This window comes from Coffea arabica, chromosome 10e, assembly GCF_036785885.1.
Source record: "Coffea arabica cultivar ET-39 chromosome 10e, Coffea Arabica ET-39 HiFi, whole genome shotgun sequence".
NCBI lineage: Eukaryota > Viridiplantae > Streptophyta > Magnoliopsida > Gentianales > Rubiaceae > Coffea > Coffea arabica.
The window spans coordinates 6,169,708-6,192,442 of record NC_092328.1 but is presented as its reverse complement, the minus strand read 5'-3'; the positions used below and the strand labels follow the sequence as shown (position 1 = coordinate 6,192,442).

The 22,735-nt window shown below is 36.9% G+C and overlaps 2 protein-coding genes and 1 non-coding gene across 3 annotated transcripts; all 3 read right to left on the bottom strand.

Annotated features, from left to right (window-relative positions):
- Positions 1–889: 889 nt before the first annotated feature.
- Positions 890–6,215, bottom strand: LOC113712408 (5'-adenylylsulfate reductase-like 4). The gene is made up of 4 exons (XM_027235823.2): positions 5,796–6,215; positions 2,860–3,047; positions 2,647–2,771; positions 890–1,639 (listed from the first exon to the last, which is right to left on the bottom strand). The coding sequence occupies exons 1-4, from the start codon at positions 6,000–6,002 to the stop codon at positions 1,194–1,196; spliced, it is 966 nt and encodes a 321-aa protein (XP_027091624.1). The 5' UTR covers positions 6,003–6,215; the 3' UTR covers positions 890–1,193.
- Positions 6,216–9,590: 3,375 nt separating this feature from the next.
- Positions 9,591–17,551, bottom strand: LOC113712406 (uncharacterized). Its single transcript, XM_027235820.2, has 4 exons — positions 16,396–17,551; positions 13,254–13,395; positions 10,837–13,167; positions 9,591–10,087 (listed from the first exon to the last, which is right to left on the bottom strand). The coding sequence occupies exons 1-4, from the start codon at positions 17,379–17,381 to the stop codon at positions 9,716–9,718; spliced, it is 3,831 nt and encodes a 1,276-aa protein (XP_027091621.2). The 5' UTR covers positions 17,382–17,551; the 3' UTR covers positions 9,591–9,715.
- A 1,253-nt stretch (positions 17,552–18,804) lies between these two features.
- On the bottom strand, positions 18,805–18,966 carry LOC113715263 (U1 spliceosomal RNA). Its single transcript, XR_003453901.2, has one exon. It is a non-coding gene; the product is annotated as a U1 spliceosomal RNA (small nuclear RNA).
- Between the last annotated feature and the right edge of the window lie 3,769 nt (positions 18,967–22,735).

Below are 22,735 nucleotides of genomic sequence, written 5' to 3'. Positions count from 1 at the left end.
CAATTATCTCTTGTCTATTCCAACAAAAAGGTGGACCATACGAGGAAATATCAGCCAAATTGGATCGATTTAGTGCAGTGTTTTAGTTGAGACAAAACCTGAGTAAAAGAATTAGGCAACAAAAATAGATTATACAGTCTGATTTGATGATGAAATAAGTGTTTGGACCTTAGATTGTAACACTTTTAATTATTTAAAATTTGACTTACCACCAACACTAAGGGATGGAAATTGAGAGAATGGTTCTCAATGGACCATAGAATTTTTCCTTGAACGCACCTTGTTAATCTCTGACTACCCAATGCCCATCTGTATGAAACAACTTCAGCAGCAGTGTACTTTCTTACATCGTTTCGATGATTATTTCATTTTCTTAAAGAAAGCAAGCAAATCCGCCACTCCCAGGCCAGGACATTGCTATCAAGAAGCAGCAGCGCCACCATGCCGCCCCACCCAAGATTCCCGTAAAGGATCGCTTGAACAAGAAGATAGGTCCACCCTTAGCAGCAGCAGCAGTGTTGGTCCAGTCTCCATAATATATCAATAAGCTGCTTTTAGTGTTCGGTCCCAACAATGATCTTCCCTCTGCCTCTTGTCTCCCCCAACCATGCATGCATCCCACTTGCAACTCGCAAATGGTGGCGGTGGCAGATAAGACTTTCAATTATACCACACTTTTTAGTTATTACTAAGATTAGTCTGCTTATGGGAATCATTCAGAGTTGCATCATCGACTTCTTCCGAAGGCTGATAACCCTTCTCATCTTTTCAGCGACAAAGAAAAACAGGCTATAAGAAAAAATGGAACTACCTCAGACAAAACAGAAGTTCAGAACGACGACAGAGGATGTGAAGAATGGGGAACTACTACTTTGATGAAGAAGAGAGGTTTGTTAAGTTCAAAAGAAGAGGCTGATCATTTGAAGCTATACATACATTTAACGCTTGTCTTATTATGTCCTTAGTTGGTGAAAAGAAATTCTAATCTACAATACACTGAAATGAAGCAGGTCGCTTCCTTGGTCAAATATGAAACCTTTTCTTTCCTTCCTATTAGACAATACAAAGCCCCATGGCGGAAACTCAACAAAGTCAGCTAAAATGATTCTAAAAGAGAAGTACTCTTGCGAACTCCAGCAAACCCGTCCTTATATACTCTTTAACACCTGCTATCAAACTAATATTCCGTCAATTCAACTCACTGGTACAACCCTGCTAGTGCTACTATCTCCAAATGAAACAGAAGCCAAAGACTTGGAAGCCCAGGCCTTGGCATTCATAGCTCCTTCCTGCAAATTGCTTTTCTTGCATGGCTCCTTTAAGGAATTTAACAACTGTTTTGCTCGGTTGAGGCACACCAGCGGATGCTCCCACAGATTCCTTAACCTCGTGTTTGAAATATACCTTCTCCAGGCTAACTGGCCGGATCTATGCAGGGCTGGGAAAAAGACATAGAGCAGCCTCATAAGCACAAATGCAGTGGCCAAGGCCAAATAAGTCTCCTGCCGAAGCAAATTCTCCGGAGATCTTGCCCATGGGAATGGGCAACTTTCCGGATCACTGCTGTTGTGTTTTTGATGATCTGATGAGCATTCAATCTTCTCCAGAGATAATCCGCTCAATGATGCTGTCTTGATGCCTGTACCAGAAAAGTAGCTACATGTTAAGCTAATTTATTCCTAAAATCATTCAAGGAAGTCATAAACTCACCCATTCACCATCTACTATAACCATGAGACTTAGGGCTCAAGCCGCCCCTCTGCCCAATACAGGTCTACCTAGACCTAGAGCAAGTGCTCTATACTGTTAGCCCCATCTTGTACTTTTTATAGCTTTTCCTTTTCAGTTTCATTTTACTTCAACTCTTCTTGAGATGGGGAAAGGGTAGAATAGGGGCGGCCTGTGTGGAAAGCAAAAATTTGCTTAGACATCCTCAAGTGGATATACCAGATATTCTCAAGAGCAACACCACTAACCTTCACACCAACAGGTTTAAAGCTTTGAAAGACACGAACACGTAATGATCAGTCCAGGTATTGGCAAGTTTTGAAGCTCCCAATTGAAGGAAAAAAAACAACCACAATCACCGGAAATGGTGGAAGAAGGCAGTGGCGCTAACAGCACTAGGGCAGTTAGAAAGTAAGTGGAGAGACCAAATCTCTTCATGCAAATCCACTAGTTTCAACATTAGCAGTCAAACCATTTACTTTTAGTAACTACTAAGCCACTTGAAGTTGGATGTGGGAATAGTAACATACATACAGATTGACTCTCTTTCTCAAAGAAGGAATTTTAGGGCACTTTTATCGTAGGTTTAAATTAGAACACAATTCCATAATATAGAATGCAACTATTTCCCATGTCTGAAGTCTCATAAATATTGCCTTTACAAAATTTCCTTTTCCACTTGTTAACTATGTTGTCAAATTAGCTAATAGTTTTTGAGATATGTACAAGTTCCAGTATCTTTCAATTACTAAGCATCCATCGCTGCTCCTCACATCCAGGAATTTAAGCCACCTTAGAGATAAAACATCTCCCACACCACCTCCACCTTTTAAAACATTCAGTAAAAATGTACAATTCAAGAAAGTACCCCGCCAAAGTATTTCATCTAATCAAATAGCACAATATTTAAAGCCTTACCAGTCACATCTTCATAAAAAGTGATGAGAGAATCACGTGTTCGAGAACCATGATACCGAACACGCAGAGTAGAATTCAAAAGGAAAATCGTTGGGAACCCATGTACTCCATACTTCGATAGAGTGCTGCAAAAAATTCAACCATATTATGAACCCTCAATTTCCAACATAAAAAAGCATGGATTCAGAAGACAAAACTCAAAAGTGCTCAAACCTCGGCTTGACAGCTGATTCTTCAATTGCAAAATGAGGAAGCGAGGGAAACAAGGAAGCTAGGATGGAAAAGGTTGGTCTAAAAGTTCCAGAGAAAGGACACCAAGATGCATAGAAGAGCAGAATAACATAATCATGTTTATTACCATGAATCATGTTCAGTGCCCTCTGCAATGAGGCCTCATCCCCCTTCACAACAGACAATGAAAATTCATTAGATTTCAGCCAAGAACATTAAAAAAACAACAACTCAAAGCATGTCCACTATCATCCAACTCTTTATTTAAAGCACCATAGTTATCAGTATAAAAAGTCTCAACGATTACAAACAGAAGAGCAAAAGCACTAAGCAGTGGTTAGGCATAGAGTACATTCTACAAATATCATTACCAACAATCAGTCAAATTGAAAAATGCAAATGCAAATGAACCTTTCCTGCTAACACATCTGTGCAGACAATATATTTTGCTTCAAATTATTATAAATCCAGCCAAAGAAACCAAGGTGCACTAGAACTCAAGACAATCCAGGTTCAGAAGTTATCCTGTTCAAACACATCACCGCCTTTAAGAGGCAGCTTACTTCATGCGTTGAAACCTAGCAAAGCTAAGAATTTAAATACCAATTATCTTTTAATGCACCTCATCAATTTTTTATGCCTAGAAAGAAGGATTCTATGTTTATTAGCTTTTCTAAAACCTTTGACCAGGAGTACTCTCGTCTAGTATATGCTGGAATTGTCATTTATAGCTCTGGAAATACAAACAAACCCAAGTCACTTAAAAAGAATGCGGAATCAAATAGCTGTACTGAAGAATGCTTCATCAGGAAATTGACAGCAGATGTTCCTACTTTCAAGAGCCTTATCTACATCTCAGCAATCATAATTGACCAAGAATTTGATCAATTTCCACTTTAACTCCACCTTTAAATCAGTTGCGTGTTGTTCGACACTCCTCTATTTACTACCTCCACAATGCCTAACATCTCAAAATGCACAAAGATAAGATAAAATCAATACAATATACAGAAGGAGCAGGAGAAGCAGAAACAGAAATGTGACAGATGCTCAGCTATGCATCAGTCTTAGAAGTTTCAATTTCCTTCAGAACAGAAGTTGCCACATTTGGCAACCATAATAGGTTGGCAAGGCTCAGGAACTTAGCTGCTTAGAAAATGTTGCATGGAAAGAATCAGTGTTGCATACATGAAGCTATCACTTACCATGGACAGGATGGCTTATTGTTTTTTATGTTGACCGTTTTCTAAATACTCCACTTGATTACCAAATAGTTACAAAAAAGGCTGCCTAGAAGGGACATACAATTTTACATCATTATATGATCATGCAGGACCAGTGGATACCAGACTGTACAACTTAATCCCCAGTTCTCCTGAGAAAGTCAGAAATCTCAAGCACCATTTGCTGCAAGATTGACTGTACAGGAAAACAAATACAAAAATACCAACTAAAGAAGTTAGTCTGATCATTGTCTTGGCGGTGAAACTTTGTGATATGAGCTCACTGAAGCATGCATGATTACAAGCCACAAGACAATAACGATTTTTTATCCAGTATAGATCATTACTAGTTTAGTTTATCAACAACTGCCAAATGTAATAATCTATTAAGAAAAACTGAAAATCCTACAAACACTTTGCTCAATGTACCCAAAGCATCAATTCCTCAATCAAATTAGATAGGGAAACAATTCTTCCTTTCCTTCTGTCACTAGTTAGAAGTTTACTAAAATGATAAAGGCAAGAAAAGGATATGATTTAACTGGATCATAAGCACATAACTGTGTTCCTATCACATAAAACCTGAAAATAGTTATTTCTATCCTTGGTACCTATTCACTTATTCCATATTCTAAACACGATCAAAACGCTTGCAATTACCTCACGCACAAGATCAGTCCTTCGATGAAGAGGGGCCCCACATTCTTATATTTCTATAAGTAGGATTCCACTTGACGCTAGTAAAGTAGGGGAAGTTAATGCTATAAACTTCCTCATTTTCACAAATATTCTATATAAGACCTTTACGCATCCATGATGACTTTTCTGATAGTTTCAGCTTGTTCACATGCCAGGCTTGCGCAATATTGAAATATTTATATCATGCAATTACCAGGGATAAGTCAATTAATGCAATCTAAAAACCATCAATCACATCAAAGAGAAGTTCAAACATGCAACTTTCAACAACAAGCACCTTCTTTCATTTCCCAGGAACTCCGTTCTGAAGCCAAATCAAATTACGCATCAAAGCATATTTATTCTCTCTACCAATAGTATCAACTTCTATATAATCACATTCATCACAGCCTAATACTGTATCTTTATGCACCAAAAAAAATTCAGCTAAATGCCTAAATACAGCTCCATAAACTAATAATTACATGAAGTTCCTCCAAATCCCAAAAACCATCTTAACAAAAACAAATTTTGACTGCCATCTGCATATACTTAAGTCCCATGCATGACAAGAAACTGAGTTTCACCTCAAGGTAGTCAATGGAAACTTAAGGGCATTGTCCAAGTGCCTATACTATCATCAAAGTTCATAACTTTAACATCTGTCAATTTTTACTTCCATGCAAAACTCAATGTTCCAATAACAACATTTCCCAATATTCAATTAGTTCTAATTAAATCTGGATTCATCATTTCCCAAAATACATTTCTCATTTTCTGAATAATAAAACTGAAAGACCATCTCCAGAAACTAGTCAAAAACTTTTTTCAACATTAATTTTTTAATCTACATCAATCAAATTGTATCAGAAAACATCAGGAAAGTTCAGGGAAAATAATCCAAAAAAAATCCCAACTCAGAAACCAAAAAAAAAAAAAAAGAGACAAATTCTAACATAAAAATAAGGAAAATAGAATATGGGACATCCAAAAATAATATCTAGAAACCTAGAGTACCTCAATTACTCCAGTGATGTGCAAAGGCTCGATCCCATCTACAGGGCATGCATCAGCATGATCTTGGGACCCCAAAATGGAATCTTTGATGGAGATTAACGGACAAAAGGATGAGGCTGACGGAACCCTAATAGTATCCGAGGCCGTTACCCTCCCGAACAGAAATAACAGAGTCAACCCAGCTCCCAAGACCTTAAAGATCGCCATTTTTAATCAATAAAATACTAAATATTATTCAGAATAGATACAAGGAAAAATAATTATTAAAGAAAAAAAAAGAAGACTTATTAAGGTTTACTGGGGAAGAGAAAGACCCAGAAAAGAAACCCTAAAGAGATTTTGAAGGGGGAGAGAGAAAGGAGAGAAGAGCCCAGGTGCATGCGAGTTTCTGAGGCTTAGGTTTGTTGGCATTGGATTTATGCTCTGTATTTTAAATGGAGGATGATGATGATGATGATGATGATGGTAATTACTATGAATAATTATTTAAGATTAAATGAAAAAGAGGGCTAAATTATTTTAATTTTTTTGTAAACAATGTGGAAAGTCTTGCTTGGTTTGAATTATTCTAATGTAGTTTTTTTTTTTTTTAGGGTAATTACTCTGTGTAGTTTAGGCACGTTTAAGTTTGTGATGCATTTTAAAAAAAAGTTTTTTTTAAGCACTAAAATTACTTTTAACAATATTTGATAATTAATTTTTCATAACTTAAGTAATCTATGGTAATTTAAAAGCGCTTTTATTAAAAACACTTATGTAAAAAAAAATTTTTACAAGTCACCACAATGAGAAATTCACATTTGTAATCAATTTATTGTTTAGTATATATAGCAAAATCACCAATAATGAACTTAATAAAGAGTCCAGTTACTCAATTTGAAAGATAAATGTTTGACCAAGAATTAGAAAAGCTACAATTAAATTTACATCATTAGAATTAAAAAAGTTATTTGTTTAGTAAAAGATTATTAATTCATTGTGATGGATCTCAGCTATTAACTTATGAAATAATTAAATATAAATAAAAGAAGTAAGTAAATATTAGCAATAATGGATGTAAATGTGTGTAATGAGTTGCGTGCATTTATCTGGTTTAAAATTCCTTAAAAAAATGCAGACAAAATCTTAAAGGAATCACATTATGGTAAGTATCTTTAGTAGTACATTATTGAAGTACAATTTAGGTAAATAACTAATAAATGATGAATGTGATATCTGACCATTGCCTATAGTAATTAGAAATTTGAAGAATGTGATTCTTTATTAATTGCTAAACTTAACCACTACGGTCATTACTGATTCGCTGAGTTTTTCAAATAAAAATACTTTAAAAGGTACTCTAAAAAGTAGTCTAAATTTTTTTTAATAGTTAAAAAATATCCTAAAATATATTCTAAAAACTCTTCTACTCTTAAATATTTCAAAATATTTTCTAAAAATATATTAAAATATACTATAAAAACTCTGTTACAGTAAAATTTTTCAAAAACACTTCTAAAAACAGCTAATCCAAACGCACATATAAAATTTTATTGCTTGTTTTGGTAGAAATAAAAAAAAAATAGTAACATTTATTTACTACAATGTTAAATTTTTACTCGCCAAAGGCTTATCCCCAGTCATGAGTCCCGGTCCCACTGCCGCCACCCATGAACAAAAAAATAAAGAACAGCGGTTCGCAGAAGGAGATTGCCATATCCTGTGTGTTGTCTCTGCTGTCATCCAAGGAAAGCAGAATATATCTACATCTGTATCTATATGTATCTGTGACAGAGATGATAAAAAATAAAAGGCCAGGAAAACTTTCTGTTATTTTCCTGTAAAAAGGATTCTGTCACATGTTCAAGAAAGTTTTTGCGATTGTACAAGATTGTTGAAAACGTGTACAAACATGACTGAAAAGTGAATACTACTTGCCAAAATGCCCAACTGCAGTTATTTGATCATTAGAACACATATAAACTTGGAGCTTGCGCATCAAATTGATACATTTGGAACAACCTTTTTAATCCTCAATTGCAGAACTAAATCTTGTTGAGTGCCTAAAGAAATGCTTCAGCTGAAGCACATAAGCATCCCTCATCTCAGCCCAAGGCTCTTATCGTCTGGAACTTGATGAATTATCAATATAACAATGTTGCATTACTACTAAATAGTTTTACAGCAGCTGTCTGCAAAAACACAACCCAGACTTAACCATTATATCTTTCCACAGAAACCTACCAAATTCAGCCTTCAATTTGAACTTTTTCCCCTTTACTAGTTAGGTTGGTTCGGATGAGGATGCGGGGAAAACTTCTTTCTTCATTAATATCTGATGCTTAATATTGAGATATATATATATATATATATATATATATATACATATACATATGCTTCAATCCCGGCAAGAAATTTAGTTGGAAAGGCACACAATTTTGGTGGCCCCTGAAGGCATGTGGTATGCTGTAGCTTCTTTGGACCAAACGATTCCTTATTGGTCATTTTCATGGTGGCAGGTCAAGCAAGCTTCGATGGAAAAGCAAGCTTCTTACAAGTTATAAACCCACCTCCAACCTCCCATTAGTATGGAGCAGTACAAATTTAGAGCAAGTAGCCAGCAGGTAGAGTTGATGAACATCTTGGTTGACTAAAGGAGGAGGACCAGTTTCGCCTACGCATTTGAGTATAACATGCCATTGTCCTCGATTGTCAACGGTCGATAGCATACCATCAATTGGCACGTATTCAGGATTAAGGATGCTAAAAGGGACTTGAATTTTCTTGTTACTTTGGATAGGTGATTAAAGGAACAATGAAATGAAGTTCATCATTGAAGAGGTGGAAGCTTGAAAAGTTAGAAATGAGAGCGACAGAAAAAAGTTCAACTTTCTTGGAACATGCTCCCCAGAAGCAAAATGGTCAAATCTAAGAAAGCCATCCATAATACTCTCAAAACTAATCCTAGAATGATAACAGCCAGATTTTCCGAGAAATATATGACACATTTCTTGTCATGCTTTAGACCTGATGATATATACTGTACATCTTCTGGGACAACACTACTGCTTCTTCTTGCGTAGTTATGACTTCCTTTTTGATAATTATAGAACTGTACCAAAAAGGCAGCAATGCATCTCCAGGCATAAAGTACTTCAGATGCCCGGCATTCATCTATTCAACATTCAAATCATACGGTCACCAATCATCGTGGGACACACACCCAGACTAATTTTGAAAAATCTAGAGCTGCGTTTTTTCTGGGTAAGTGCTGTGAGTGAACTTATTGTCGTGTTTATGGGTGGATTTGTGGCCGTCAAGTGGAAAAATTTAACGGGAGAGAGTTCATTTCAAAATGTCCAAGAAACTTGTTTGGTCGGTAAAACTGAGTTTTGAGTTGTTCGTATTGCTTGGTAAATGGAGAAGGGAGAGCTCAGTCTGTGGTCCATACCACAGCTGCTGCAGCCACCTCCTGATGCTGATTCTTCTTGATGGAAATCGCACCTACCCACGGGGGGTTCTGAGCCTGGGATGGAAAATCATGAAGCAGAAAGACAGCGGGGTCCCTGATTTCACCCCAAAGTCTTCTTTGGCCACAAGATTTTTTTTCCCAGTAGTTTAGCAGTCAGTAATGTGATGGTAAATTGAAAAAGCTGATTGCACTTGATTAAGGCCATTAAGGTGGGATGTTCCTCCGCTAAAAGTGTTCAGAGTTTGTTGGAAGGTTTAGCTCTTTTACCTCCTACTAGTAATTTAAACGAATAATCAGCAATCAGTGCAATACTTCTACCCGCCTATCTATCAAAGAAAAACAAATGTCTTTAACAAATGATTTGGTTTCCTTTCGTCTGTTAAAAGTCCTTTATGGATACACAAAAAATCTTCACTAAGAAATTGAAGAGGTTCTTTGACAGTGCTGGAGCATCTGGTGATGGGTATGCCTACAAAACATTGAATCGCTGAGAAATCTTAGAACTACATGCTGGACACATAGAGCCAATTGCACCTGCCTCTGCTCCAGAAGGCATAGGCTCCTCCTGATAGAACTCATTCCTACACCAGACACAAAAAGTAGGGACCGGATTCTGACCAGTTACATTAGGCATCAATGCATCCTTTCCTAGCCAAAATGAGGAATCATACTGTTGTCCTGTATTCACATCATATGAGAAACCCTTGTTTTCTCCAGGAATAGAATTTGAACTTTGAGCTGTCATAAAACTGTACTCCACCGGGTTACTTCTTCCTAATCTCAACCCTTCAAAGCCAGTGCCCCCCTCGTAGTTCTGGTTCACTCCAAAGAGTCTATCACCCTGAATGCATAGCTCATCATTAGTGAATATCATATAGAGTCTGGCAGAACAAAAGAGAACACATGTTCACTGTGAAATGAAAACTTAAAAACATATAAAACTTTGGATGACAGAGAGAACTTAGATGCAAATACTATCAAGGAAAGCTAGGAAACACTCCACGCGGATTTTAACTGATATTACAAAGAAGAATTTATCATTTGGGCAAGATAGGAACTAAGATAGCCTAGATTCTCATTTCCAAGTTTATTTACTGGTTAAAAAATTCAAGTTCTATTCATGGCTATACTTTGTTGAGTGCTGACAGCAGCAGATAAAAAATTTGTATTTCTTTCTCCATATTGTGCAGTTAATGCTTTAGTTAAGCTGTTTCTAAAGCAATAAAAACAATTAGACAAAAATTAAGAGTTAGAATAATTTCAACTTTAATTGCAGAGTCCTTTATATTGACACATTCAGAGTAGTGAATATATGAACTGCAAAATTCTCTATGTATAATGTCAATTCCTCGAGGCTTTATAATCCTATAAAAATCAGCAACTTATTTTCATGAATAAAATAACTTCCTTGTTCAAAAGTATGCTTTGAAATGCCTCCTCAACACAGCCTAAGCAGTATTCTAGACATAACGTGAACACGGAAGCCAAGGAAACAAAAAGGTTTTGAGATAAGGAAAACTTCACAGGGAGCATCATCATAATAAACAACAAAAGCAAGCCAATGAATCGTAAGTGAAAATTTTGATGTACCTTTTGAGATATAATATCAAAGTTCCGAAAGGAATTTGATGATGATTCTTCTAATGGGGTTGAAGTATTGGCTAAACCCGTTTGCAAGAAATTTCCTTCTCCAGTTCTCCAGATGCTGCCAGACATAACATCCTCAACAGGCTGGGTATTGCCACCATCAAAACCAATAATGAACTTGTTGCCAGAATTTTCAACATCGTCTATTTTTGGGCCCTCCCAAACCTTGCCTTGGTAAATCATGTTAAATCTATTATCAAAATCACATGTTTGGTCACCAAAAGCTGGACCATGTAAATCAATCCCAAAAGCTCTAGCTTCTCTGTGATTATCCGGACCATTATGGGCAGTATTATTCAAGTTACTCTGAACACCAGACACTTGCTTGATACCAGATTGGATGTCAAAATTCTCTGCAGGGAACCCTTCCAGCTGAACATTTTTACTATATGGCTGACTGTCAGAAGCAAGAGAAAGGTCCTTGAATTTGGAGTATCCAGTATCAGTAAGTTTGCACTCATCGACTTGAGGGGCAAAGATCTTATTCATATCATAAGGCTGCTGAGAGGCTTCAGCAGTGAAGGACTGAGTAAGTAAAACACTTCCAGATGGCGGACTTCCACTTTGTTCAGATAGATTATTGTGAACATTGTCTATGTTATCTCCAGCACTTGCGGATGGAAAAAATGAACGAAATTCAGGTCTTCTCTCATTCTTACTGCTAGTTATGGAATCCATATTCATTGGATCACTACTGGAGCTGAAAGGAAACAAACCATTATTCCTGACATTTTGGACATCATTTACTTTAGGCTCCCACATCTGCCTTGCTGAAATCCTGTTAGAATACAATGGGACACCACGGTTCTCCTGAAAAGAAGATATAGATGGTAAGCTGCTTCCGGAATCTTTTGGCTGCTCATGGCCCTCTAAAAAGCAAGTAGAAACTTCATCGTTGTACTTTTCAGTAAAATTAACTTGCTCATTCCAAGATGGAGGAACAGTACAAGTACCAATATTCCTTTCTTCCTGGAGGCCAGTTGGAGAATCCTTTGTCAACTCGACAGCACTACGACTCTCCTTGCCTACCAATGGATAGATTCTATTGTCTTCCTGTCCAACTACCATTGAGCTAGGGCTTGGCCGAGTATAATTCAAAACATTGTCATAGCATTTTTCCTTATCAACACATGGGGCCATGTAATCAGAAGATGTATCTTGTTTAGATCCGAAAACATTACAGATTAATTTTCCATCCAAATTATCATCATTCCTGCATAAATGGTCTTTGGCTTCACTATGCTGCAGGTGTCCAATCCCACTAGTTACATCTAGCCCATCATGTTTCTTGTCAAAAACATTTGATTCATCAACATCATATTTATTGCCCACGAGTCTAATTTCAATCACCTTATGAGATAAATGACCATCATCCAAACCAATATCAACATTTTCAAGAAAATCAATCCCAGCATCTACTTGCACTTTGGGCTCCTCCATGTCAACAGACGGCCCTGTTACAGTTTTATCAATTCTGCCTGGTATTTTATCCAATACAGCAGGTCTACAGCTCTCAGAATGGGGCATCTTAACACCAGCTTCATTTCCGATGGCAACCCCCTTGATGGCACTAGAACCTTCAGCTGTTCCACAGAAATCATTGTTTCCATTATTATGTAAACCAGCTTGAGAATTTGAAGGTAAGTTGTGTTTCAAGACATCCACATCAATAGCCTTGTCAACTTTTCGCACCATATCATTAGACTCGTTCCGATCTCCATGCTGCTTATCATTACAATGAAGTGAATAAGTATTCAGCACATGATCAGCATTTGCCCATGGATTTCCAGTAGCAATGTAGCTTTCTAGAGAATCTGAAGTTTTCCCCAAAGAACCAGGAGGAATAACATCAAAAGTCCCAGTGCCAAGAGAATCTTTCACATTAGTAGCTTGATTTTGATCAGAAAATTTAACTTGGTTCCTCACATGGGCTCCCAGATGGCCATTGTAACGATGTCTTTCAAGAAATGTCTTATGGCAGATCTGACATTCAAATTTACCATCTCTAATTATTACTCCATCAGTGACAGATTCACCATTTTTTGATCTCCTTCTGCGATGACATGACTGGTGTTGCAAAAGGTCATCCTGTGCAATAAAAGTCATTTCACACTTGTCACAATGTAAAACCTCTCCCACTTGAACTCCTGGCATGTCCCCAGTGTTCAGAGTAACTTCAACCACAAAGTTACCAGGTGTAGAGGCAACAGCTGGTGATATTTGGCATACAGGGTTCACCTCAATCTTCTTATCTACAGTAGCCTCACCTACAGTCTGCACTACCCTCTATCAGTCAAAATAACCAAGGAAAAAAAAAAAAAAGAACACCTTCTCACAAAAAAAGAGTGCAAAACATATACGTTGACAAAAACCGTGTTGTTAGCAGTCTGACTATCAGCATTGATTTGATTGCTTGTAAGCTGATTTGCAACTTGAATGCCACGAAGAGACAGCAAATATGAAGAAATTTCCTTGCATGACACAAACTGCCGTCCATTAGGGCTGGATATCACCAATTAAGAGAACTATGAGCATAAACTTGCCAACACATAGTGGTACCAAAATCAACAACATCAAATGATAACTAGGCATGACATTAATTCACAATTAGGGACACATGAAATTACAAGATAGGATGAGATATGAGAGCCAACAAACACAATACATACATGCATGCACACATACATATATGTGTGTGTGTCTATAAATACATACATATATATATATATATATATATATATATATAGAGAGAGAGAGAGAGAGGGAGGGAGGCAGAGAGAAGGGGGTTTCACATTAGCAAAGTGCTACAGAAGCTTGAAGCAGACAATCTATTCCTTTTTAAGGTAAACCAACTTAGACAATGAAGAACTTTTTAAACAACCAGACTGGTGGTTTAGTAGTTCTGAATCGATCTCAACCAGCTGATGCAAAAGGCATCAACAATAGTTCAATTCTGACAATAATAGCAAAACCATCTTGAATGTAAGTGTACGTACATTTAGAAGAGCAAAACCATCTTGAACGTAAGTGTACGTACATTTAGAAGAGTGTGTTAAGAATTGAACTATTGTTGATGCCTTTTGCATCAGCTGGTTGAGATCGATTCAGAACTACTAAACCATCTTGAAATGTACGTACATTTAGAACAGTGTGTTACCCTATCAACAGTCCAACACGCTCTTTTGTATAGACTAGGTGGACAAAAAGAAAAAGAATTAGTAAACTCATGATAATGTAGCCATTAGCTACAACCTACTAGCAGTAAATAACAGATCATCCTGTCAAGACAAGTCTGATACTTTTTAAAAAGTGTAATAACGCACATCATGACTATTGATAATAAAACTAAAGTATCTTATAAGGAGAGATGCAAGTAGATTTCCCAAAGGAACATCAAAAAGTCTGACCCTATAGCCACTTTCCCAAAAGCAAATCAGCAATTAAAATTACTCCCACTGTCCCATTGAAATTTCCTTATGGGTGTGTCAGAAATTTTTTGTCACCTATGATACCATGCAAAGAAGTAATTACTAGGTTTCCATTTTTAACCCTTGTAAAATAGCTGAATGAAAACTTTTTGGTATCATTATGCCCCAGATAAGTGTGAGCAACTTTAGCAAAATTGTCTAAAAAGCACATCCTTTGCACTCTTATGTTTGATCATGGAATGTGCAGTAACATGCTAAGCATTCTGGGTGTATTACACAAAGCATAAAAACAACACATCAACCCCACTTAGATGAAAAGCACATTCTCCCAAAAGCAATTACAAAATTGGGTCGGATGGAATACTATTTGAAGCTAATATGGACCATCAAATCTTTCCAAATTTTCAAGGGCTATGTAATCCTCCTTTCCGTAAGGAACAGCAAAGAAGTCCCAAGTATTTTTTTATGAAACTACTTCAGATGCTACTTTCAAGGAGCTTCATTTTTCAGCAAAATAAGACAAAGTTGTTTGGAAAACAATTAAAGCCCTCACAACCTATATCAAGTCCATAGTTTGTATCAGACATTATGAATTTGCAAATAGAAGAAAAATTTTAGCCCCAATGGTTTGTCAAAGTCTACTTTACACTGTGGCTTCTTCTTCATGACAAATATTTTAGTGCTAAATTTACAATAATTTAGATTCTAAAAAAAGCAGTGGTTTTGCTCAGACTGCTTTTGCTCAGGGTTTTTGATTTCCTAAGGTATCCCATGACAAAGTATAAGGAGATTATCTAAATCAATGACTTGTCTGCCGCTCCAAAGTAATCATGTACAACGAAAGACATCGATTTTTTAACAAGGAAAAAATGGTGTGCACCTCTACATACAATATATTCTACTCTATATGAGCCTGCTGGCTCAAAGCATGACAACTAAGTATGGCAGCAACCTCAACCAACATGGTCCTAAGGTTGGATGTGACAGGACCTCCCATGGGCAGCCAAAGGGGACAATGTCTGTCGCAGATCAAAATAACAAGATTATCTAAACCCCTCTGGACTCCATGCAAGACAAGCAACCCACATGACTGTCTCAAGACAAGATGAGGCAATGCCACTATGATGGGCAAGAACAAGGCATCACGTCTTTCACGGGAGCATCAGCAAGACACAAAATAGACAAGTAACAGCGCAAGCTGAAGTTCTGCTTGTGGGTATGATATGTCTTATCGTATTGTCAAGCTCAATGGACTTGAGGGGTGAAAAAATATGACAATCTAAGCTATGCTACACAAAGGAAACGCAACCACTTGGGGTGAAGAACCATGTCCTTTAAAGGTTATTCAAAACCCAACAGAATTTTTTAGTACATTTAAATACATTACTTGATTCCAGTCATCCCACTACTTCCACGGCTGTAGCTTTGAAGTCATTGGTATGCGGCAGATATATATAGTCTTATCCTCTAGAAACCAGACAAAGGATAAATAAATTAAAATGAATCAAATATCTAAGGATGCCAACTCCAAGGTCTCTCCTGCTGCATGTTAAAGTCTCTCCGGCTGCATGTTTCATATTTTCATCCCCATGCATCAGCCAAACTGTATATCGCATTCCTAGTATATTGCCATTCTCTATAAGGATGTTTAACTGCATTCCTTGGAAGTTGTATGGTAATAAACCATACCAAACTCAAACAACAATAATACAACTCAAGATGATATAACAAAAGTAGGCCAAAGAGAAGCAACATTTTAAAAGACCTTATGCAAGTGCAACAGATTAACTATAATCTCCTTTGCTTCCCCATAAACTATTTTTTTCTTTTCTTTTCTTTTCTTTTCTTATGTTGCCTCTTTCACTCTCTTTTCTGCTCCTGTTAAGTTAGTTATTCCATTTCTTAATGTCTCCTCAAAGTTGCATCCTTTACATATCATAAAACAATCCAAGGGGTCAACAAATAACTAGTGTATATCATTCTTCAGATGTCAAAAACCAATTCATTGATTCATCCATGAAAAATAAGAAAAAAAACCAAGCACAAGATCATAGCACCATTGACTGAGAAGAACCTTATATAACGGCGACAAAACAACCACGCACGGCCATCCTTCTTCTTGACAGAAAGCAAAAGCGCCCAACCTCTGGGCAATGCACTTCCAAACTCGCTCGCATCCACAATCCTCTTTTTTTTCCTCCTACTTCCCCATTGCCCATTCAAGCATCTCAAGAACTCCAATAATGCCTCCTCAGTCTCCATCCCTTCAGTCCTACGCCTCAATTCCACCCCATATGGATCCTCCATTGCCGCTAGTGCCGCCAAATCCACCTCAAATCCATCCCTATTCAATATTTCCTTATCCTTATCCTCCACATTCTCATTCGGATACACCACAATCGCATTACTCATTGTACCAACTAAATTGTCATTATTAGATTGACTCTCCACCTTGTTTTCAACCAGAACGGTGGCATTTTCATTCTTTCTTGGCCGCCCACGCTTCCTTTTCTGTCCTGTAACCCCTACATTGGCTAATTGCAGCACCAAATGCGAATCATTCGTGAACTGAGGCAGGGAATGCGAATAATCAACCCGGATAGGGACTAATTCCTCATTTCTATCATCACTCACACAAATACTACTATCCAATCCAAAAAGCTGCTTCAATAGGGCAAGAATCTGTTGGTTTTCGTCTTTATCCGGGTCGGTATCCAGATACTGGTAAGGGAGATTGCTGGTGTGGCGGAGGTGAGGGGTGCGGCGGCGGATGGAGGAGGCGGAGGTCGCGGCAGAAGCCGGGGCGAGACGGAGGCGGGAGTAGGTCTGCTTGCGAGAACCGGCCGACTCATTGAAGACAGAACGGTCAATTTTGGGAACAACGACGTCATCGCCACGGAGAGGGTCGAAACTCGAAGGGGAACAGAGGGAAAGAGAGTAGAGTTCAGATTGAGAGAGGAGGTGGAGATCTACAGTTGGTATGGAATCTACTTGGAGTGGCGGTTCTGTGATGGCTGTGGCGGCGGCGGCGGTGGTGGAATCCACAGTGGCGGAAGCCATGGTGGTGGTATAACTGAAAATTGAAAAGGGGGAAATTTGGGGCTTTTGAAACGAGCAACTGAAGGCGAACTGGCGAATGAGAAATTTTTATTTCATTTCATTTTATTTGTTTTTGGGTGTTTTTGCTATTTATTTGTTAATCTACAGAAGATAAAGTTTCTCCTGTGAATGAGAGGTTTTAAAACTTGAACCTTCTATTTATAATTCTCTAATCCCACCCTTCCACCTAAAACCAGTTAATTTGACTATGACTATGGAAAATAGGATAATTACGAATTCAGTTAATTAACTACTAATCATCTAGTATTATTCATGATGTTGAGAGGTTTTTTTTTTTTTTTTTTTTGTATAAATGGGAAGTTTCAAACGCGAGACCTTTTACTTACATACTCACTTATCATACCATTAAAGTTATATTTCTGTTTTATATCAACGCCTTGCCAATTTTGGTAACAGGAAGGTTTGACCCTATGTGATTTTTGTTAAATTTCTTCATGGCATTGTAATTTCACATGAATTTGGATGATAGATTAAGCAGAAAAAAATTATTTATTTTAACTCTTTTTGGGTAATGTATGTATATGAAATAAAATTGTAATTGAAAAAATAAAAAATTATTGGAAAATGTGTTTTGAGAACCTGAGAAAACATTTTGCCAAATAATACTCATGCAACTGTCTGATCACATTTGGAATACTATTTTTTGAATTTTTTTATAAAAATATATTTAATAAATATAAAATAAAAAAGTGATTGAAAATTTTATTCATAATAAATATTAAAAAAAATAAGGCCTTAGCTTTTGAGAAGTTTAGACTAGAATATTGCTTTGGGGAACAAAGAATTGACCTGAATTGATGAGGTAATTGGAGGCTTTTTTAAGTAATTCCCCCCCCCCCCCCCCCCCCCCCCTTCTTCTCCTTTCTCCTTTCCCAAACAGAGGTGAGAAGGAGAAGATTTGGAGTTCCATTACTAGACATGTCTGTTGGATCCACATTTAATGGTATTACAGTGATGGTACATAAATACAATCACAAGTGTCAAAATGAATAGCTATATGGTAAGTGAATAATGCTCATGAGGTTTTTTTGTTGAGTTTTACCATGACTATACTCAATGAGAAAATATCAAAAGGACATTGAATGATGGGGTATCAAAACTAACATTCCTGTTCTATGTGTGGGAATCATATCCAAGATGTTACAATAATCCCTCATTTTATTAGCCATTTTCCTACTGAATGCGTCGTTTTAGAAAAATTGTTGTATTAGCTTGCTGTCCAGAAAAAAAAAATTTGTGTTGGCCAGAGTGTTTTTATGACGTGCAGATTCAATTCAAGAATGTCATGTTGCGCCACGAAGACCAATCTGACTCTCTGGGATCTAGCCACACTAGGCCTGCGAAAATGTTTGATATTAGTTGGGCAGGGGCCGCGCGAACGCAGGCCCCCACTGCCACAAATTATGACGTAGGCTCCACCACTTTGGGTAGACCTTAGGCGGGCACCCCTCCCAAGTGCAATGGAGGTCACCAACCTAGGCCATGGGCCTTCTTGATCACCCATCGACCCCGTCCAGGTAAGTATGTTTTAACGGTCGTCTATCCTCCTCTTTTATAGTGACTTGCCTCCCCCTCCTTCCCCTGTTTGGTCGATGTGGGACAATTGAAGAGCCTCCTAAATCCATCCCTACCTTTTTCATCGTTAACGCTTCTTTTTGGTAAACCTTTAATTTGAGCTTTTCTCAGTGGGATTAGACACTTTTCAGGAATCGGCCATGGATAAAAGTAAAACTAAATAGCCAGCTGAATTTGGTAATCAACATTACTATAGCAGCAAGTAATAGTAGAATCAAAACCAATTGATATTCATGTTTTTTTCTAGGTTTATTACATCCTGAACTTTGTATTATACTGCTATCCTTCCAAGATTAATATGTTATCGTGATTAAATTTTAAGTGAAAATCATTCTCTCCGTTTATATTTAAAAGGCTTAAATTTGACTCAATGCCAATCTTTCTAATATTTAAAAGGCCTAGGAGTACATAACAACGATTCAACACATAAAACCTGTAACACAATTTGGCTTTTTGGGGAGCAATGAATTGGGGAGAAAATATAAGCGATAATCAATTGGGCGCCCTTTTGATCGACTTATAATCAATTGGGATATATCATTAGCAGGGTGTTATTTTGTGACCCCTTTTGAGTGTTAGATTTGGAGTAGGTGTTTACATTAAGAAATCATGAACCTAATATTTGTGTGCATGCGTGCGTGCATTGTTTTTTTAGCCTAATATTTGTGTTTTGTTGCAAAGAAAAGTTGGGAGTGCAAATATTGAGACTAAAAATCCAGGATGAAATGCATTTTGTGAATTTGAGTTGCACACTTGCTCTTCTATGTTTGTCCTTCATTTTTGTCCATGTTGACCATGCATTTGGCAAGCTGTACAACAGGAATAATACAATCCACCCGCAGATATGATAGTAGTTAATATTGATTAAACAGATTTCTTTGTTTACTTCCAGTATAACTATAGGGTAAATATTTTGTGTACTAGTAATATATACGCACTAGCAAATTTAGATTTAGATGCGTGTCGCATATACAAAATTTTCTACTACTAAATCCGTGATATATTAGAGCTACATACGTTCAAATAAGCTTTGTTGAATTGAAAGATACTGCATAAACCTCCTCTAAGCTGGATTTATTAACCATCATTTACATTTTGAAAGTGATAGATATCCTCCTTGAACATCAGCAGGGGACGATGAGCTAGAAGGAAATGAGTTAGAAACGGAGATCAAAATATCTATGTGGAAATCATGTGTGATCTAGAGCAGCTGCTGATCCTTGGACCACAACGGGTCTTTTTCAGAATGAGCAAAACTGTGTAGTTTTGGATCATTTACAAGAAAGAATTTGCTTTAAAGAAGAATGTGTGGCGCTAGCCCACCGCAAAAAATTTGTTCGTACAAGTGTTTGGTTTGGAATCTGGATATATAGGGCGCATTAATTATAATGTTTGGATGCCAATAATATGACAGATCAACTCTATGCTCTATTTTCTCAAATTATTTTGTATTTTTCCAAATTAATAAATCTCACTTTTCAGTACAGATTAATAAATCTCAGATTTCTTCTTTCCAAATTAATAAATCTCCCAGCCAAATGTCATCCTTTGCAAATTTCACCAATTTTATGAGGTGTCACCCCCTTAGATATCTCTATATGGCTTCTCATCAACAATTATTTCAGAAGGTAGGCTCATGTAAATTTCTTGTATTTTACCATACTATACGCCCCTTTATGATTCTATATAAAGTTGAACTTCCATGGAAAGCACTCTTAGTTAAGGCAATTGAAGTAGAGGTTGTCTAAAAATACATGGAAAATATGGGATAAAGAACTTGTTTAAATTAAAATATCCACTTATACCCCCGTGATTTCGTATACAATCACATCGTTCTTTTTAAATACCACATGACAGTAAATAATAGTTTACCCTATTTTAATAATAGTAATATTAGTAATACCTAAATTACTAATGTTTAAATATATTAATGAGCGTCATTAATCTTTTAAAATAGGGTAAACTTACTATTATTTACTGTATTTACTAATATTTAAATACACGCATTCACATTTACTGTACTCCTGTATTGCAAGACTTTTTCGAATTAATTACAGTCTTATTATGAAAAGTGAACACTGTCCTTTGAGCACCCACTACTGGCCAAATCCTATTTTAGAAACGGGAATGGAGTTTATAAAGAATCGATTCACAATGGTTGTTTAGGTGTCAGCTCAGCTTAGGAAGTAACCAAGAAAGTAAAACATCGTACTGAAAAAGAAAACGCTCTTTGTGGTAGCCATTTCTATTCTCCATCAGTCAGAATCCTTCAATCAGGTGCTTAGTTTCATCACCTGGTGGAAAAGTTACCAAAGAAGCCATCGAATTATTGGTCACTTAATGTCACTGCTGGACAATCATTTTGCAAGCATTAAATTTCGGCCGTCGTGTAAAAGCTCCAACGAATCACTTTGAAAATGCTCAACTTGATAACTTCATCAATTGAGACCACACATAACTCATTCATTATTGGCCTTTTACATCATCTAGATTTATGCTGCTCTACACTAGATAATTTCAAAACAACCCCCGATTCCCTTGCTTTTCTGGTCATTATAGAAGACATGCTCTTGCTTGCTTAGTACTTCCTCCTCCGTCTCATTTTGATTAGTCTGTTTTTCTTTCTCATCTGTCTCCAAATTTTTATTCAATCTTTAATTAAAAAATATAGATTTTTATGGAATATAACCTAACTCATCTGATATAAAATTAAGTAGGTCTACTTTTAATGTAAGGTCATTTTAGAAAGATAATAAACTAGATTTATTCTTCCAACAAAATTAACTAAACTTTTCTTAAACAGTGTGAGGGAGTATTTTTTTTTTTTTTTTGGGGGAAGGGGGTTTGGGGTGTCTTTTTTTTATTTTTATTTTGTCGCAACGATATGATTCTTATAACTTAATCTAATCTAATTTAGAAGGACGGAATAGGGGGATTCAATGTGAATAGAGATTCCATTAAAAAAAAAATCAATTAAGACCGCCACATATAATGACAAATTAACTGAATTCTTGAACTCCCGCACCGCCAGACTTTTTAAGTCTTTGTTGGTGATCACCAGCCAAAGGCCTAGTGGCTGGGGTTGTCGAGATATGCTCTTTATTCGGATAATCTTCAAATGTGATCTTATCTCACTTATCAGAGAGGGGATACCATCTCGGTTGTACTCGTCACTTCTTCTTTCGGGAGAGATTGTGGGCATTTGCGGTGCAAAATACACCGTCGAACGACTGTGGGGACAAGTTCGATATCTGTGGGGGCAGTACGCAATAGTTGTGTTTTGGCAGGAAATTACCTTGATATTCAGCAAATCATTCCTGTCGTTGAATGATACGGTATTTAATGCTGTTTGATGGATCTGTCGTGATTATCCTGTCGAGGAACTCTTGCCGTTGTCTCTCTCATTTTTTTTACCATCTCCCATTAGGAATGAGAGGGGAAGGAAAACTGGGAATGGGGAGGAAAGTTTCGTTAGAAATTACAAAATGGAACATTATCAGAATGGAAAAAGTTGCCAAAATTTTGGTGATATAACGAGGAGGGCCAAAAATCCTTCATATCGGTAGATAGTTAAGAAATAGTAGTCTTTTTTTAAAAAAAAAAAAAAAAAAAAAAAAAGAACTCATAACGTAGAAGAAGCTTGCCTCTACCATAACGTAGATACTTAGCTTCTTGAATTGTAGTTATCCATTGTTCCATTCCTTTAAATTACGGCAAGC

Coding starts and splice junctions, on each gene's coding strand:
- LOC113712406 (XM_027235820.2), bottom strand. CDS start 17,381: ATGGCTTCCGCCACTGTGGATTCCACCACCGCCGCCGCCGCCACAGCC. Junction 13,396..16,395: donor TTTTGTCGCCGTTATATAAG/GTTCTTCTCAGT, acceptor GGTGATATCCAG/CCCTAATGGACGGCAGTTTG. Junction 13,168..13,253: donor ACAACACGGTTTTTGTCAAC/GTATATGTTTTG, acceptor AGGGTAGTGCAG/ACTGTAGGTGAGGCTACTGT.
- LOC113712408 (XM_027235823.2), bottom strand. CDS start 6,002: ATGGCGATCTTTAAGGTCTTGGGAGCTGGGTTGACTCTGTTATTTCTG. Junction 2,772..2,859: donor GAATCAGCTGTCAAGCCGAG/GTTTGAGCACTT, acceptor AATTTTTTGCAG/CACTCTATCGAAGTATGGAG. Junction 1,640..2,646: donor TTTTTATGAAGATGTGACTG/GTAAGGCTTTAA, acceptor TTTCTGGTACAG/GCATCAAGACAGCATCATTG.